Genomic DNA, 19,149 nt, shown 5'->3' on the forward strand with positions numbered 1-19,149 from the left:
ACCCATAATTTATTATACCATACCTGTTCACACTGAACCACTTATCACAATATTCTGTGGATTTATATTAAAAAACCTTCTTAAACTTTGTGGTATATTTCCATTCTATGGAGGTTAGATGCGATCGAACACCCCATAATTTTTATTATACCATATTTCTTCAAACGGAAACATAATTATCCAAATATACTTACGCAGATAGATATGAAAAGTCTTTATTAAAGTTTGTGCCTATTTCCATTCTATAGAGGCCAGGCGCGAACGCAGACCCCACAATTTTGTTATACCATCTCTATTTAAGTTAAAACATACTTCTCAAAGTATTCTTATGTACATCTATATCAAAAACACTTGTAAACGTTTTTTTTTTTTTTTTTTAAAATTTTACATGCTTTATTTCCATACTTTGTGGACCAGGCGCGTATGCAGAACCCACAATTTTAATAATCATCATTATGCCAGATCAAACATACCCATTCCTGTGTCTCGATACATCTTCTATCATTATATGTGATCAGTTTTCTATAATAGTCAACCATATAAGAGCCTATTCGTGACCAGACATACACACAGACGGTCAGCTTTATATTATATTATATATATATATATATATATATATATATATATATATACATACAGCTCCGAAGGCCACTCGAGGTAGAATTTGATTATTTTGTGGGGACAGCTTAAGCAGAACTTGTTTACATTGGATTTGAAAGCCACCACATTGTATTGCACCGAGAAGCAGGACAGCGGGAATGTGTTCCACAGGCGAGCAGTCCTGGGAAAGAAGCTTTGTTCATGGAATCTGCGTTTAGATTCAAATTTAAGTTTAGTTGCTAAAGCTAGGATGGAATTCTGATAAGGCGTCTGAATGCGTTCAGACCGTCAGCCAAAGAGTAAAGACTGGCGGTTTTTTCTTTGCCGAATAATTTTCAAGACGTCATTTCCTGACACGTTAGCTTACTTTACACTTTCTTTCTTTCTTTTATTAGTTCTGTACTTACACGTTAGCTCTTTCTTTCTTTTATTAGTTCTGTACTGCTGGTAGATTTTAACAATCAAAAACGTCAGCAACATTCAACGACGTTTCCGAATTTTTGAGATGACGGACGGAATTCTGAGCGGAATTCTTTATTTACTTCACGGGGATAGCATGCTCTTGTTCCGTCAGATATGATTAAATAGAGGTTCTGACTGAATAGAGGTCCTAAGTAATTCTCAAATGTATTTTTCTGTCGCCCATACTGAGGATCGAATCTTCAACTCTAGGAGAATATCACTTTTTGCAATTGGTTTCCTATTGCGAACAATGCTAGTTCTGTTTCTTGTTGTAAATATCACTATTCATTACAAATTATTTTTATATATTAACGTATATGTATCTATCTATATATCTATCTATCTATCTATCTATCTATATTTATACCTCTATACCTCTCTATCTATCTTTCTATCTTTCTATCTATATCTATCTATCTATATCTATATAAGTTTGGGAAAATAAGTTGAAACTAAAATACTATACAAAATACTGTTAGAAACTCAATCTATGTTACCGTGATATAGGCTGACATATATTGAGTGTGTTTCCCAAAATCAACGTATTCATCAGTGAGCTCGCCGTCATTTGTCCTTTTCAAATATATCGATAAACACTATGATTTTCGAACCGAATAAACATTTTACATTAAATAAAAACACTAAAAACTTATACAGTTGGGTAGAAAAGTAACTTATCTCACCTTTGATAACATTTATTTGTTATATATATGTTTTTTGACAACTTTTTCGAATCTGTGTTTATAGTAAAACAAACTAAAAAAAGATACCATAAAAATTTAATTTAACTTGGAAATACTATTTAAAATACACGTGCATATACTGCACAAGCACCCTTATTATTATCATCATAATAATAAAACTGGTGCAGATGACATCGACTGACGCCACACCAACTAATTGTGAAAGGTCAGGTAGGATGGAAAGACCGAGTTTGGAGAGTACTAATAAAATCTCCACTGGAAGTGCGCAGTTCAAATCTTATATCTTGGGGAAGTATTTTGTCATCCAAACCACAGGAAACACCAATAGCCGGTGCCAACGAGAAATCAATGACAACGACTGTTGCCATGACATGCAATCATCTGCACACGTAGTCAAGAGATGGAGAACGCTGGAAACGTGGGGAGGCTTGTTGGCACTTGGTCTCCAGGGAACACCACAGGTTACTGCCAGTGAGCGATCACTGATGATGACCTGTGAGACAACTCCTTATGAATATAATAATAATAATAATAATAATATTGTTATAATAATAATAATAATAATAATAATAATAATAATAATAATAATAATAATAATGTCCCTTCCCAGATTCACCACGACCCTGATTTAATATTGTACATGTTCACTATATTTTCTTAGTTTTTAACCAATGTTCACATGATCGTATGATTGTCTTTTAGTAGTTATGTGAACTTTATTTTCGTATTCATGTATTCTGCACTGATATGAAAATGAAGACTATAGCGGAGTATAGGATTCCTAACTATGTAACTGATGAAGATACGCTACACATTTTGATGAAAAACATGGGGGAAAATGGACATAGAAGAACAGAAAACCCAAACTTTAAATATAATTTTAGTATTAAAAGTAATAGTTATTTAAATATTTTAATATATAATCTCGTGGGGAAAGTTCAGCTTCCCAATAAGGGGAACTCTGGATGGGAACAAAAATAATCTCAGTTATGAAAAATTTCTCCTCCACCGACGGAGGATAGAAAAGGTGAAAAGCATATACTACACTGTGATCTTGTCCCGAAGCCCAAGAAATGTTTGTGTTTAATATGTTTCTTTAATCGTTTGTTCCCTAAATTCATAATTCAGTTTTATCATTATTAGATTGTATATTGCTTTAAAATTACGTAATTTTACATAATATTTATATTTTATATTGAATAAAGCTCAGTCTCAGTATTAATCGAATTAGGTTTCTTTTATTTTCTTTTTTAGCATGTTTTAAATCTTTTTTTAAAATGCCCTCATATAGTATCGACAGTAATAGTTTGACAAATCCTACCTACATAGCCTGCAGGCATTTTTTCAGTTAACAGGCCTTCTATATCTCGGTGGTCGTGGTTAAACACAATAAAACTAGACTTTTAGATTAAGGTATTGATATGCCGTCTGCTATATATGCTAGTGAGTCTTCTGTTTTATTTCTCTGTCGGCGTATTTACTGGCAGAACTGCTGTGCTGGAATTTAACACTTGTGTGAAATAAACAACAGACACATTTTCCTATAAAAAATTTATTTTATTTTAACATTTGAAGGAGCATTTTCACTAGAGACACGTTCTTGAAAATGTCGAGATAACAACTGAATTAGTATTCTTCTCTCGTCGCCAAGAAGGAAAGAGAAAGAAAGAAAGAGAAAGAGAGAAATCGGAAGAGAGAAAGAGAGATAGATATATCCATATTATAAACAAAGAGACTGATATGTCATTTTGTTTTTTCAAATCCTGTTGTCGGCCAAGTAAGTTTGACTTTTTTCTCCTGTGTCCCCAATTGCGCATAGACTTTATAAACATCTGCCAATCTCAATAAATACTGGATAAAAACTTGATAGATGACGCGCTCTAAAATTTCCAGGTTTACGATAGCACATGTTAAAATATAATTGTCTCATTTGAGTACCAGGCGAGTCGGGTATAAGGTCACCAAATATGGTAAACTAGGGATCTCCACAAAGAGCTTTTTCTCACTGGGCCATATTATATCCGTCTCTCTTTTTGTGCGGCTAAAACTCAGAAACTGCCAAAGATACACGTATAGAATTTACAATTTCTGATTTCGTATTACTCTGAATAGGTTATGGTAGAACAAGTAATACAAGGTGACCCCCCCTAAAAAAAAACAAAAAAAAAACAGAGGACATTCAATTGTTTTTCTGAGCATTTTAGAATCAATGGAGAAAAAAAGGCCAAAGACCCTAGTGTTTTGTATGTGGTGTTTTGAATATAATAAACTAATTATGACCAAAGTTTCATTTCATAGGGACAAAACACTAAGAAACGGGGCCTAATTAGTGTTGGGGCCCGTTTTTTTTGGGGGGGGTCACCCTCTATTCATTCTATTAAGGTCGGCAGGGACCAAACTTGTTTAGGGTGGTAAATGAAATATATATTGCCTGGTTTTGTATGACCTGGATCAGGTTATGGCAAAAATATTAATATTAATTCCATTCGAGTTGGCAAGGTCCAAACTGGTACGGGGGAGGGAGTCAAAGAACTTACCCCTTTTATTCTTGCTGCTTAAACACAATGATGGAGGACCAGTGCATTTTGAAGAACTACCCAAAACTGAAGGACCCGTGGAAACTCGTCGCTGCCCATTCCAAGATTAGCATCTACACCAAGAAAAAATCACTCTGTAGATTCTAATATTTAGATCATATTTTAATCGCAAATATGATTTGATCTATTCCCCAAAACCAAACTATATATTATTTAATTCTTGGAATTCGTTTGAGATGAGTAATTTGTATATTTTTTGTTTATTTATTTGTGGACTATTATCCTCATTTTTTATAGTTGTTGTGTTAACGATGTTTCCGGCCTTCGTCATCTCAAACAAATTCAAATAAATTAAAAAATATACATCTTTCGTTACGGACCCGACAAGTAAGATAAGATAAAAAAAAAACCCTTGGATTTTTAATACCAAAAAATCCAACCTTCATCACCCTCGTGGCGCAGTGGAGAGAGACGTTGAATCTCTACAGTTCCAGGTGAGCATTGCCTGAAGATAGCGGTTTCAATCCTACCCAAAGCCGGCCAGAGGATTAGTTGGCTAAACAGTGGTGAGACGACAACTATGGAAGGCAGTAATTACTGAAGATACAGTTAAAAGATTCAGCATTCTTATCCCATTGCGGTTAACAATCTGACGTATGTCAGGGGAATAGTTGACCGAAACGTCATTAAACAACAACTATAAAGATAGAGATAATATAATAGTCCGCAAATAAATTTAAAAAACAAACAAACTATATATCTATAGAAGATCCAGATACACCCTAATCTTAGGGATACTGTAGCAACATCTGGGTTGGTGCCACCCAGGGGCAATCTAACCAGAAGGATTTATTCTCATTCATAGGGACTCTTTCTCACAGGAGAGACAGTGATAGTCTTTCTCCATTTTATTATTATTTGCAAGTTATCTTATATTATCCAATTCCGCACATGTCAGTTTTCGTTCTCAACCCTCTCATAACATTGTTCATCAACAACAATTTCATTAACCCTTATCCTCTAGTAATCATTGCAGTTACTCATCAATAAAAAGACTAATCCTCATATGAATCTGAAGACTCAATCGTTAGCATTGGTTTCCCCGATAATTTTCTAGTCAGATGTCTTTCAAGAAAGAGTTCACGTTCTTACGGTAGCAACTAAGAAAAATAGTCAATATCCTAAGTGAAAGTGATTTTTGAGGAATGAACTGCATTCGAACTTGGATAACCCAGGTCGTCAGTTCGTGCCCTTTACCACTTGGCCACCATAATTCAATTCAATACAAACTAGATTCATTCAGAAATGATATTAAAATGCAGATATAGTTACAAGGCCTATATTAGCGTGATCGGATGCTATATTTCACAGAATTTGATATCTATTTTTGTGTTTGTAAATTTTTTAGATGGGGATATGTTATTTGGAGTCGTCAGACTACTATTCTCATCTTGTTTTTTTTTTCACTGTTTCGATCGATGCAACCACTAAATTATTTAGGTTGATCATTCATAGATATTTATTTCTCTCCCACCGCAAGAAATGTGATACTAGGGGCGTAAAGTAGGATTGAAAAGTCAGCATTTTTAAGGACGAGCAGTCCCCTCGGCATTTCCTGGTAGAGACGCTTCAGACGATTAACAATAAAGTAACCCCTTTTGCAATAATAGAAGCAAAAACTGCATAGGTTGGAGCTTCTAGAACTGTGTGAGGCTGACTTCTACAATTCAATCAAGAGTGGACATATCTTTAAACCCTGTTTATTTGGAGGTCAAGGGCTAAAAAGCCACAGAGCGAACTTGGTGCATCGTTTTGAATTTGTTTTTTTTTTATGTCAAAGTCGCCACCTCGTTTATTGAACGTAGAAATCTCATAATAGAGGATAAGACAGGAGGTAACTTCGTCTAAACAGAAAAGGAGTTAACTCCCTTTGTTAATACTAACCATTTTATTTCACTTTTCTTTTATTTAAGGCTTCTATGGAAAAACTAACATCGACATGTTTAGGGTAGATTATATTTGCGTCTGATAAATGCCAACAGCATATTCTTTTCATTGTTTCGATTTTATTAAGTTATTCATTTTCATGAACTCTTTTCATTAATTTTTCATTTATTTCTTCATTTGATGTTTCATTCATTTTTTTTCGATTATTTTTCATTTATTTCTTCATTGGATGTTTCATTCATTTTTTTTTTCGATTATTTTTCATTTATTTCTTCATTGGATGTTTCATTCATTTTTTTCGATTATTTTTCATTTATTTCTTCATTGGATGTTTCATTCATTTTTTTTCGATTATTTTTCATTTATTTCTTCATTTGATGTTTCATTCATTTTTTTTCGATTATTTTTCATTTATTTCTTCATTGGATGTTTCATTCATTTTTTTTTCGATTATTTTTCATTTATTTCTTCATTGGATGTTTCATTCATTTTTTTTTCGATTATTTTTCATTTATTTCTTCATTTGATGTTTCATTCATTTTTTTTCGATTATTTTTCATTTATTTCTTCATTTGATGTTTCATTCATTTTTTTTTCGATTATTTTTCATTTATTTCTTTATTTGATGTTTCATTCATTTTTTTTTCGATTATTTTTCATTTATTTCTTCATTTGATGTTTCATTCATTTTTTTTCGATTATTTTTCATTTATTTCTTAATTTGATGTTTCATTCATTTTTTTTCGATTATTTTTCATTTATTTCTTTATTTGATGTTTCATTCATTTTTTTTCGATTATTTTTCATTTATTTCTTCATTTGATGTTTCATTCATTTTTTTTCGATTATTTTTCATTTATTTCTTCATTTGATGTTTCATTCATTTTTTTTTCGATTATTTTTCATTTATTTCTTTATTTGATGTTTCATTCATTTTTTTTCGATTATTTTTCATTTATTTCTTTATTTGATGTTTCATTCATTTTTTTTTCGATTATTTTTCATTTATTTCTTCATTTGATGTTTCATTCATTTTTTTTCGATTATTTTTCATTTATTTCTTCATTTGATGTTTCATTCATTTTTTTTTCGATTATTTTTCATTTATTTCTTAATTTGATGTTTCATTCATTTTTTTTCGATTATTTTTCATTTATTTCTTTATTTGATGTTTCATTCATTTTTTTTTCGATTATTTTTCATTTATTTCTTCATTTGATGTTTCATTCATTTTTTTTCGATTATTTTTCATTTATTTCTTCATTTGATGTTTCATTCATTTTTTTTCGATTATTTTTCATTTATATTTTATTGATTTTTCTTGTATTCTTTTTTCTTTCATTTTCATGGCTTTTGTAATTATTTTTATTCATTTTCTTGAATTTTTTCATTCCTTTTTATTATTCTTATTTATTTATTTTCCATTTACTTTATTATTCATTTATTTCGTTTAATTTTTTCATTCATTTTTTTATTCGTTTATATTCATTTTGTTTTATTCGTTAGCAATTCATTTTCTATTGACTTTTTATTAATTTATTTTTTGAATCATTCATTTTTTTTTAATCATTCATTTTTATTTATTTTTTTTGAATCATTCATTTTTATTTATTTTTTTTAAATCATTCATTTTTATTTATTTTTTTTAAATCATTCATTTTTATTTATTTTTTTTTCAATCATTCATTTTTATTTATTTTTTAATTATTCATTTTTATTTATTATTTTTTCACTCATTCATTTTTATTTATTTATTTTCTTTCATTCTTCATTTATTTCCCATTGTTTTCTTATTCATTTATTTCCTTAATTTTTCATTTGTTTTTCATTCATCTTTTTATTCATTTCTGCAATCATTTATATTTATTTTCTTTTATTCCTTTTCTAGTCATTTTCTGTTTACTTTTTTCTTCATTTATTTCATTCATCTTTACATTAATTTTTATTCGTTTTGTAATTTATTCATTCATTATTTCATTCCATTTCTTTCATTCATTATTCATTTATTTTACATCGACTTTCTTATTCACTTATTTCATTCAGTTTCATTAATTTTCATTCATTTTGTTTCATTTCCATTTCATTCATTTTTTTCATTGATTTTTGAGATTTGAAACATAAAAATTAAACAAAATAAAAAAAAAACTCCCGTGCAACGCCGGGTAGATAGAGTGCGTCAAATAAAAAGAAGACATCTACGTCTAACGCTGTTGACATTTGCCGACTAATAAATCAAATAATAAATAAGTCGTATGTTGTGGTTAAAACGCAGTAGACTAGTAAAACTGTTGAGATACATGGAATTAATATATATATCGTGATTAAAGACATGGTTCCAATTTCATTTTTTTACAGAATTTTGGTAATAAGATTCCATGCACTTTCACTCTTACTCACTCTTTCCTGTCTTCATTTCTTTTTTCTCTAACTCTGTATGTATTATGTATATGTATATGCACCTACAGGCACTAGTGTTTAATCCTTTCGAGAATCTTCAGTGAAGGGTGTCACGATTAAAACCAGTCGATAGATTCGTACCCGGCGACACAAGCCATCTCTGGCTTGATTAGCAATGACCGTATCCATTCGGCTACCATTAACCGCGTGAAATAACGTTGAAATTAAACATTTTATTTTTAAATGTTTTTTTACGTCAGTCAGAGTGATCTAATCATTATATGATGATCTATGTATAAGAGGTAAATTGACCGACCAAATATATATATATATATATATATATATATATATATATATATATATATATATATATATATATGTGTGTGTGTGTGTGTGTGTGTGTGTGTGTGTGGGTGTGTGTGTGTGTATATATGTATATCTATATATATATGTAAGTCATGGGACGATTCCAATACATTTCTTGATTTCGATACAATTACAAAACACATCTTAAATGTCCCTATATTTTCGCAAGCGTAAAAGCACATTTGTGGGGGAGTGATCTCGAGATTTTAGTCTTACTGGAAGTTTAAAATCGATAAATATTTATTATTTTATTATTACTACAAATAGTGGAAAATGTTTCTTAAACCAAAATGAAATAAAAAAGTTAATTTAAGGAATCGGTTTTGGCATGGAGAAATAGGCTAAAAGATTTTCAGATTCCGATAACAATTCCGATACCCCAAAAAGCTCCGATTTTTCCGATTCCCAATTCCGATTTTGATTAATCGTCCCAAAACTAATATATATATATATATATATATATATATATATATATATATAAAATATGCATCAAGTGCGTTTGAAAGTCAAATTACAACGCAATATTACGAAAATAAACACATATTTTACTTGTTTCAAATTTATAATTTAAATATATTTTGGAGTCAAACTCCATCCTCAGTATTTTGTTTGTTTCCTCTTTTTTTTCTTATTCTTTCTTGCCGTGTTGTAAAGTGGGAAAAGAAAAGTCAGTAGTAAAGATCCGCGCGTTGTCTCTCAGTGATTGTATTTTGAAATGTCGGGAACAGTGCGTTGGTTCGCGAGGTTAACGTCAGGGGTGTGAGTTCCGTTATAGAAGCGTTGATTTAATTGGAAGCCCAAACAAGTAAAACATCTGTTTATTTTCGTAAAATTGCATTGTAATTTGGCTTTCAAGCAGATGATGCATATTTTCTTTTATTCAAATGAAATCATCGCTTTTATAACGGAACTCACACCTCAGACGTTAATCTCGCGCACTTTTTTTATCACTATTTTTATTTATAGTGAAAGCTATATTCAACATGAGACTTTTTGATTGTCGATACTTATCGGATGAATTTCTGTAAAAAAACATATCTAACACTGCCAGACATATAAATTAGCTTTGTCTGAAATTTGCAATCGATAGGTTCACTCATTTCGGAACCTATGGCGAAAAACTCTCACACAGTGATTTGGATATATATATATATATATATATATATATATATATATATATATATATATATATATATATATATACAGTGATTTGGATATATATATATATATATATATATATATATATATATATATATATAAGAAATTTGTGTGTCTGTGTGTCTGTATGTGTGTCTGAGTTCGTTCCTATGGATTCAAAAACGGCTGAGCATTTTTTAATGAAATTTCACAGGAAAATACTTTGTGTGCCTTGCAATGTTCTTAGGAAGGTTTTGTGTCGGAATATCTCCGATAAGTATCGAAAATCGATAATCGAAATAACCCGATGAAAAAAGGAACAGGCGATTTTGACCAAAGTTTACATCTTACACTGCCTAACATCACAAGTGCATCTGAAAAATTTTATTACCACACAAAGCGAACAGTAGGTTCTTTGATATGACAGGGGCACATTCGAAATGAATGTTTCTCTTTAGAGCAAAACTGAAACATAATACTTGACTTTTACATTTTAAACTTTAATGCAAGCCATTATATGTGAAAATAATTTTATAAAATCAACAGTAGGTTCTCTACAGTGCAATGTACACTACAATGTATTGTAAACTTAGTCACTTCGAGAAGCACGTGAAGCTTCCTCCATGGGTTCCCACTTAGACCAGGCAATCAATCGATTTGATGAAAGAAAATGGGCGATTTTATTGATTTTGATGACAATAAAAATATAGGAATGTTAAACATTCGTTGATCATCATTAGATCCCGAGCAACATCGAGTCTTCCTGCTATTATACGCATTCTTTTCTTTTTTATTGTTTTAAAACGGTTTTCCCAACACCCTCCATCATTGAAGCAAATTGATTTATTTTCGTTTCGTTACGGTCTTTTTTAAAAGAAAAATAAATTTATTAGCCTGTTGCATAAGTTCCCGCATTTTTTTTTTTTAAAAAAGAAACTACAAGAATTTTAACAGCAAAAGTAAGTTCGTGTGGAACACAAACACCAAGTTTTTGTGTGAATCCCATCGACTGAAGATGGCGTAAAATTGTCGCAAAATATCACACTTCATCTTTTTACCCAATTCTTTACATGTTTGATGGTTACCTTCCGTCAAAAGAACCCTGAGTTGGTCTTCGTCTATTTTGATTAGTTTTCCAGAACGAGTAGTGTCGTTGAGATCAAAATAACCGTGTATGAATCTGGTAAACCAATCTCGAACAGTTCTCTCAGCGTTTTCTCTATATACGGTACAAATATCCTTGGTCACTTCATTCGTTTTTTGACCTCGATTAAAAGCGAAAAGAAGGCGGTGTCGAAAATGTGATTTTTTTAAAATCTCTTTGACAATCCATTTGACGGTTCTGACAAACGTGAAAAAATTATATGAGCAAAAAAGGATGACCATTATCTTGTAGAACATGATATGTATCACTTTGCCAAATATCAAAACATGTTTTAGAACAATTTTTTTTATGAAACGGCGGGAATGTATGCAACAACCTGATAAAAAAAAAGAACTAATCTGGTATTTTCCATTTATTGCCAGGATGAGGATCAATCGCGCGGGATCCAATCTGTGGCCGGCAGCTGTCATCTGAAGCAAATTGGTTTCTTTTTTCTTTTCGTTTCTTTATGGTCATTTAAAAAAAAATTTATATGAAAATTACCACAATGTTAATTATTTACTTATTTTCATAAATGTTAATGTTTATTTATTTAGATGACTAAATGCGGGGGTTTCTCATGTTCGCTAAAATCTTATGAAATGTGCTCTGATGAACAACGTGTGTGCCCCCTCGACGTTTATACTCTTGACTAACTTGAAAAACATAAAAATCTCAATTTAATGTAGTCGAGAGATGCCACGTTAAAAACAATTTTTTTAAACTACATTTTTACCCAAAACAAGGCACATTGCAACTTTGATGTAGGGGGCTACTATCAGGAACATAAGCTACAAGGGTACTATGTGGGGAGTTGGACAGCAAGATGTCAATACACGTTACACTTCAACTTCTGCATGTCAGTAGAATTGGGGAAGCAGGAACCCGGAAGGGGATTCCAAAGTCTAGCGGTTCTGCGAAAGAAACTACTGGAGTAGAAGGCTCTCTTACATCTAGGGATCTCAACTGTAAATGGGGTGGGATTTTGCTGTTTGTCGGGTTTGTCGGGGGTATTTATGTCGAGAGGGTACAAGTGCTTGCAGTTCGTCAGAACGTTCACCGTTAAAGTACTTGTAGAACAGGCAGAGATGCTACATTTCGTCGATGGGACAGAGGCTGAAGCTTAGATGACAGTTCAGGACCTATAAGGTTGGCGACTCTCTTTTGAACCTTGTCTAGGAGTGAGAGACTACTAGTAGATGCACCAGCCCAAATATGACAACAATACTCCATACATGGGCGAATGGTGGCCTTATAAAGGCACAGGATACTTTCGGGCGTTAGTAGTTTTCTAGCACGGTAGAGAGAACCTACCTTCTTCGCAGCGGTCCTGGTAATGCTCTCAATGTAATTGTTCCAACTCATGTTTCCTGTGAACGTTAGGCCGACAAGTTTAAAAGATGTACCTGCACATAAAAAGTCCTTGGTCATTGCTATTGGTGGTAGAGAAGGTTTCTTGTAGTGATGTAGTCAAGAGATGCCTCAAAACCTACTTTAATAGTTTTGTTTTCCATCGGATTGTTATTTGGAATTCCTTCCCTGTTTCCGACTACCATGACTGCACGTACTTGAAGAAGTTCAAATGTTATGTAGGTAGACATCTTTCTGCCTAACTCCCCACAGTCCCCTATTAGACACGATTCCAAATAATATTTCCTTACGTTCGAAGTGGGTATACAACCTGTTTGGAGCGTAAAAAGGTAAAAGAACCCCATGAATACAAATTATTTAAGCTTTATTTCCACGTAGCGAAATTTGCGAAGCGATAGCTGGAAAATTAGCTAGTGAATGAATAAATAAGTCACGTGTCATAACTAAAACGCACTATAATGTCGGAAATACCGCTGAGACGGAAAGCAAGAATGTGCATCCTGTTTTGAAGAAATGGTTTTTATTTTGTTTTCTACAGAATTTTGGTAACAAGATTACAGACATCCTATACTTTCTTTATTTACTTTCTCTCTGTCCCCCCCTCTCTATCTCTTTCTCTCTCTTCGAAACGCTACCAGTTTTTCACACTCTCCATTTCTGTCCACTCCTTTTGATAAAACTACAGAGATAAAAACAACAGACGTGTATCCGGTTTCTAAGGTTTGGTTTCAATTTTTTTTGTCGAGTTAATTTATTGGTTAGAAGACAGCATTTGGTAATTCAAACCCAGTCCCTCTCTCGCTCCTCCTCTCTCTCTCTTTCTCTCACACACACACTCTCTGGAATCCCTTCTTTCTCTCTGTGCACCTTCTCTCTCTCTCTGTCTCTCTCTCTCCACACATACACACACGCGCGAGCGCACACACACACACACACACACACACACACACACACACACATATATATATATATATATATATATATATATATATATATACAAACCTATCTATTTATCTGTCTCTATTCTCAAGAATTCACAATTTTTTCTCTTCCCCATCTACCTCCCCCATTTTCTGTTTCTCTCTCTTAAGAAAACTACATCACGCCCCTAGCCATCCTTCTCTTTTCTTGTGATCTAATGTTTGAAGCACTCTTTAACAAACTGGATGGGACATTGTGGAAAAACACACTCGTAGTCCGACAGAACTCAAAACGGACATTTTTCTGTTGCAGACATAAAATATTAGAATAATTTGGGACGAAAACACTTCCAAACAAACAAAAACGCATAAAAGGATTTGGAAATGAAATTATTTTTAATTTTAGGGACACTTTTTTGTGTCGTAAGCGGACAAAACGAAATGGTAAGTCTTTTTATTTTATTTTTTATATGTACTTTTCGTTTATATTTAGAATGTAATACGGTCGCTCCTTCTAACTTAAATTTGTTGTTAAAAATCTATTGCACCGGAAATAGAATATATTTGCGTTGCTTTGCGCATGCGCAGTTTTCGCTGAATAACAGTTTGAGGATCAACCAAATCCTGTATTTTTTACATCTTCCATCCATTTAATGTTTGGTTGTTTTTAGCAATCAGCAACTACTCATAAAAAAAGATATCACGAATCTGCTTCCCAACTAACTACCTCACGGCCACCGTAAAGCAGCCCTAGTCACAGAAAACGACCTCATGCTTGAGGTACAAGTGCCCAAGATCTGCCGAATAGTCAGACTGTTGATAATTAATAAAAACTTTTTACTAAAAGAATTAGAGAACTTTAAATAATGCATTAAAAAAAGAATTATAAGAAACATTCAATCTATCTATATGATTATAAAACTCAAATGACCTTGTAACGAGTGATGTAACCCACTTGCAGGTTTACAACATCCGGTTGCGCATGCGCGCATAAAAATTAACCCATAACAACGTAAAAAAATAAACACAAATCGTTTCTTTTGCAGATTTTGAACAGCGCACTGAAATATTAACGTTATTATTTCGAAATTATTATTTAACATGGGAAGAGTGGGGGTGTTTTGCAACTATTCTTTATTACAACTATACTGTCGCTGTTTTCTTACAACTTTAAACAACTTTAACTCGTTGACAAACATAAGAACAACTGTAGTAAAGCCAAGACTACTACTACTACTACTACTACTACTACTACTACTACTACTATCTATCTATCTATCTATCTATCTATCTATCTATCTATCTATCCGTCCCTTTTCCTTCCTTCCTTACTTCTTTTTTATTTTTTGTTTACATTTCTAGATACAAAATAGTTGTGTGAAACCGGTGAATTTGTTGACACATTTACTAATCTGTTTCAATATTAGTTTTATTTTATTTTATTTATTTAGGTTTTATTTTTTTTGCTTCAGGTTTTATTAATTATTAATTTTTTAGATTTTAAGTTTCTATAACTTGGTTGAAGGATTCCAATAGTGGTTTTTCATTCTTATATTTCTCATCGGTAGGCTCATGTGCGTTTTTGCTGCTAAATAACTTTCGTCGGCGTTCGATTCGTAGGAAAAGCAGGTTTAATTTTCTATTTTTGAGCGATTATTCGGAAAAATAGGTAACTTTACACGAATAGGGAGGATTTTTTTTTAATGTTTGAGTGATCCGTCCATGATTTTTCATTTTAATATACTTTCATAGAAATGTTTCTGTTATGTCAAAAAAAAATAGCACACTATTTTCTTTACGCCACAAGTGTCACGCTCATACATGAATTCCATAGCTAATATAACATACTGACCCAACGGGTCACGGGTAGTCTAGTATATCTATAAAAGTGAGAATGTGTGTGTATGAGGACACTTCTCAACCTATATACTCAAGGAATTTTTTTATCTACAAACTTAAAATTTGGTATATAGGATATTCAGACATGTAGAAAACGTTTTATTTGGTTTTCATCCGGAATAAGGACTGCTAAGGGGTCAAAATTAAAAAAAAATATTGGTACGTGGGAGTGATCGGATGAGTTTGCTAACTTATGTTACTTATGGCAACAAAATAGTTTAAAAGCACCTCGTAACGATCGTGTTACGCTGGTCTAATGGTTATTGTACTTGACACACTGTCTTTAGATCTTGGTTTTTATCTCAGCTCGAGTATCTTCTTTTTTACTTACAAGAAGTAAACGGTTTAGAAGAAAAAACAGAGTACTCACATGCACATGTCTCAGTTTCTGCATAAAATAAATATAATATTTATACGTATTTTACGATTGGGCAACGCCAGGCAGCTTGCTAGTATTCAATAAAAAAAAAATTCAAGTATTTATTTAAAAGGAAAAGTTGCGTGTTGCTATAAATGAGAATAAATATTTCGTTGTTTCATGGATTGAATTAAAAAAATGCATTTAAAAAAGAAAAAAGAACACAATGCGATTTATAATATAACTGCATTTTATTCAATATAAAAAAAAACAAAGAAAAAAAAAACAAAGAAAAAAAAAACAAGAATTATATATGTAAGATTTATGTATGTTTGAAGTAGGAGACAAACACTGCAAAAACTGAAATATGAATTTAAGGAATAAAATAATTAAAACCAAACGATAAATAATTGTTAAAAATTAAATCGAATAATAAATAATGTTTAAAAGCGAAAAATAATTATACTGAAACCGAACTTATCAATATATATATATATATATATATATATATATATATATATATATATATATATATATATATATATATATATATATATATATTCGAACTTTGGATCCCACAACAAAAATACTTGTACGAAAACAAGAAAAATTCGAAAGAAAGATCATAAAAAGAAGAACGAAGATCCTCTTCAATAAAATAGGCGCGAATAATGAAATTCTGCCTAAATATATATATATATATATATATATATATATATATATATATATATATATATACAAGGAAGAATGTGCGTGTTTGAGGACATTTCTCAACCTATATACTCAACGAATTTCTGATCTACAGACTTGAAATTTGATATATAACGTATAGAGAGAAGTGGAAAACGTTTTATTCGGTTTTCATCGGAAAAAGGAATGTTACAGGGTCAAATTGACAAATTAGTACGTTGGAGTCATCAGATTTTTTATGTTTGTCGATTGCTTCACGAATTCGACTTACTTTGTTTTTCAATTGAAACAACATATATTTATTTACAGGTACTTCCAGAATTACGCCTTGTATCGTGTTTAAAATTCTTCTCGCACTCCAACAAAACTCTACCATGTCGAAGACATCGTACTCTGTTTTTGTCCGGCAATGTTTAGAACACATCTTTTCCGATCACTCTCGGACTACGTGTGTAACACGTCTATTTCTGTCCTTCTCGAGCCACGTTTTTCTTTTTTATAATTTTTTCTTTCCTTCTTCCTCGCTGTGACGTCATCTCGCAAGCGGCTCGGTCATTTGCATACCTTGGCTGTCATACAGTCGCTGCTACTGTCATACGCTTGTCCGCGCTCTGTAGCAATTTGTTGCGTTCTAAACCTTGTTTATTTCACGTTAGTCATTAAGTTAGAGTAATCAGTAAAAACATAAAAGTTCTCAAATTCTTATGCGTACTCTGTTTCTAGTTAGTCTTTATCTACGCACTTATTGATCCTTCTAGATTAAGGTCACTGATTTGGAACGAAATTTAATTTGAATAAATATCCAGTCTTTTATCAATTTTTTCTCAAGTTTGTCTTTTTGAAGGCATAAAAGAAGCTTTAATAACGGAGCAACGTTCCCTCAGTCTAGAACAGGGGGATTCAAAACTACGGCCCGCGGGCCAGACCGGCTCGGCAAAGTATTTTATCTGGCCTGCAGCGTTCTTACGGAAGACGTAAAAATATTCAGGATTTTTTTTTAAATAGAAAAGTTGTGAAAATAATGTAATGGTTTCTCTATTTATTCAGAAAATAATTAAAAGAATGGAGTTTTGGAGAAGCAATTTTACTAAAAAAAAAAAAAAAAAAAAAAAAAAAAGAAGCAAAGTTAATGAGTAAAAGTGTATAAAACGTGTTCAGATCATTTTTTTATATTTTGGTCCGCATAGTTCTACAAAGTCAGCAATAGTCCCCCCCCCACCACTCGAAAACTTTGGAAACCCTTAGTCTAGAAATACGTTTACAATAGTAAGTGTTTTTTACATGAGAAATAATCAGGGTGATTGTTTACATTAATGATCTTTTCAATCTTTTCATTGCATTTCAGGTATAGACATTACTACGTACTTACCTGTCATGTCGAAATGATTATGAATTCCAAAAATTACGAAAAGTGATCCAGTAGAAAAATATCTAGTAGAAAAAATATAATTTATCGAATTATCGAGTTTTATCTTCTAATAGCGGAGGGGCGAGGCGGCCGGCTTTGCCCGGTCATAAAATACGCTTAAATATGATATTTTAATTTATCCAGATTTCATATATATTATTAAATTGTCGTGATTTCAAAAGTAAAAAAAAAATATATTTGGGTGCCATCAGTTAGAATCGAAAGCGAAACTAGCATTCAAAGCTGGTGGCGTTACCACTCTACCAACGTGACACGCATATGAACTGATTAAAAATTAAAAATTAACTAAGATGAATGTACAACATGTATAATGATCTTATTAATTTTGACCCATTTTTGACCCTTCAAAAACTTTTGTAACCGGTTAAAGACCTATAAAAAGAACGGTCCGTAAAAAATCCAATCAGTTGAGGCCCTTAGCGCCGCTCTACGACTTTTAGTTTCGGAGGAGATAGAGTTTGAAAATATGGAGACATATAAACAGACAGACACTCAGACAGACAGACATATCGCCTTTTATATATATTAGATTTTAATGTTGAAGAGTTGTTGGATCATCTTCAAACACAATATCTAGGAAAATAATTGTGGCTGAATTTTTAAAATATTTAATGCTTTCCAGCACAGTTTCTAGTCGATCATTTTTCGTAATTTATAAAAATTTTTTTTACTAATGTCGCCAAAATACGTAAGTATGTAATAATATTTTCACCTGAAATGCGTTGGTTGAAAAGAACACCCAAGTGAACAAGCCTTATAACTAGTGAGAATGTATTAATAAAAATTGGCGAAATTTAATATTTTTGCAATGATTACGTCAATTTGATGGTTGCGTCTATGGTACAAGGTAAGACCGCAAGAACAAGCGTAATAAAACTGTATTTAATATCAATTGACTTATGTGAACTCAATTTCTTTAAGTATTTTTCAGTAACCTGTAATTAATATTTTTGTTGTTTTTTTATATTTAGAATGCCAAAATAAAGTCCCTTACCGTTGTCAGTGACATCAAAGTCCGCTATGCAAGGACGATGGTATCGGCGGAATACTTCAATGACAAAAACTCTCCAGCTCTTGCTGATTTCTCAGTCATCTTACCAAACACGGCATACATATCCAACTTCACAATGTAAGTGTTTTATCTTTATAATTTATTGGTGAAACTATCCAAATATATGCAGCTTATAA

General features: G+C 31.9%; 1 protein-coding gene across 10 annotated transcripts in view; it reads left to right on the top strand.

Moving 5' to 3' along the window:
- The first annotated feature begins 13,418 nt into the window (after positions 1–13,418).
- LOC145265386 (inter-alpha-trypsin inhibitor heavy chain H3-like) overlaps positions 13,419–19,149 on the top strand; it is a 102,694-nt gene continuing 96,963 nt past the window's right edge. For 4 of the 10 annotated variants that reach the window (XM_080121193.1, XM_080121194.1, XM_080121196.1 and 1 more), the window contains exons 1-2: positions 13,650–14,029; positions 18,933–19,090. In XM_080121193.1, coding sequence (XP_079977319.1) covers positions 13,970–14,029; positions 18,933–19,090 — 218 coding nt within the window. In that variant the 5' untranslated portion in view covers positions 13,650–13,969. Of the gene's footprint in view, positions 14,030–18,932; positions 19,091–19,149 lie in introns of all 10 variants that reach the window. The other 6 variants (XM_080121190.1, XM_080121192.1, XM_080121195.1 and 3 more) reach the window with 3 other exon arrangements.

The sequence above is a fragment of the Euprymna scolopes genome, chromosome 40 (genome assembly GCF_053919585.1).
Source record: "Euprymna scolopes isolate OS-2025 chromosome 40, ASM5391958v1, whole genome shotgun sequence".
Classification (NCBI taxonomy): Eukaryota; Metazoa; Mollusca; class Cephalopoda; order Sepiida; family Sepiolidae; genus Euprymna; species Euprymna scolopes.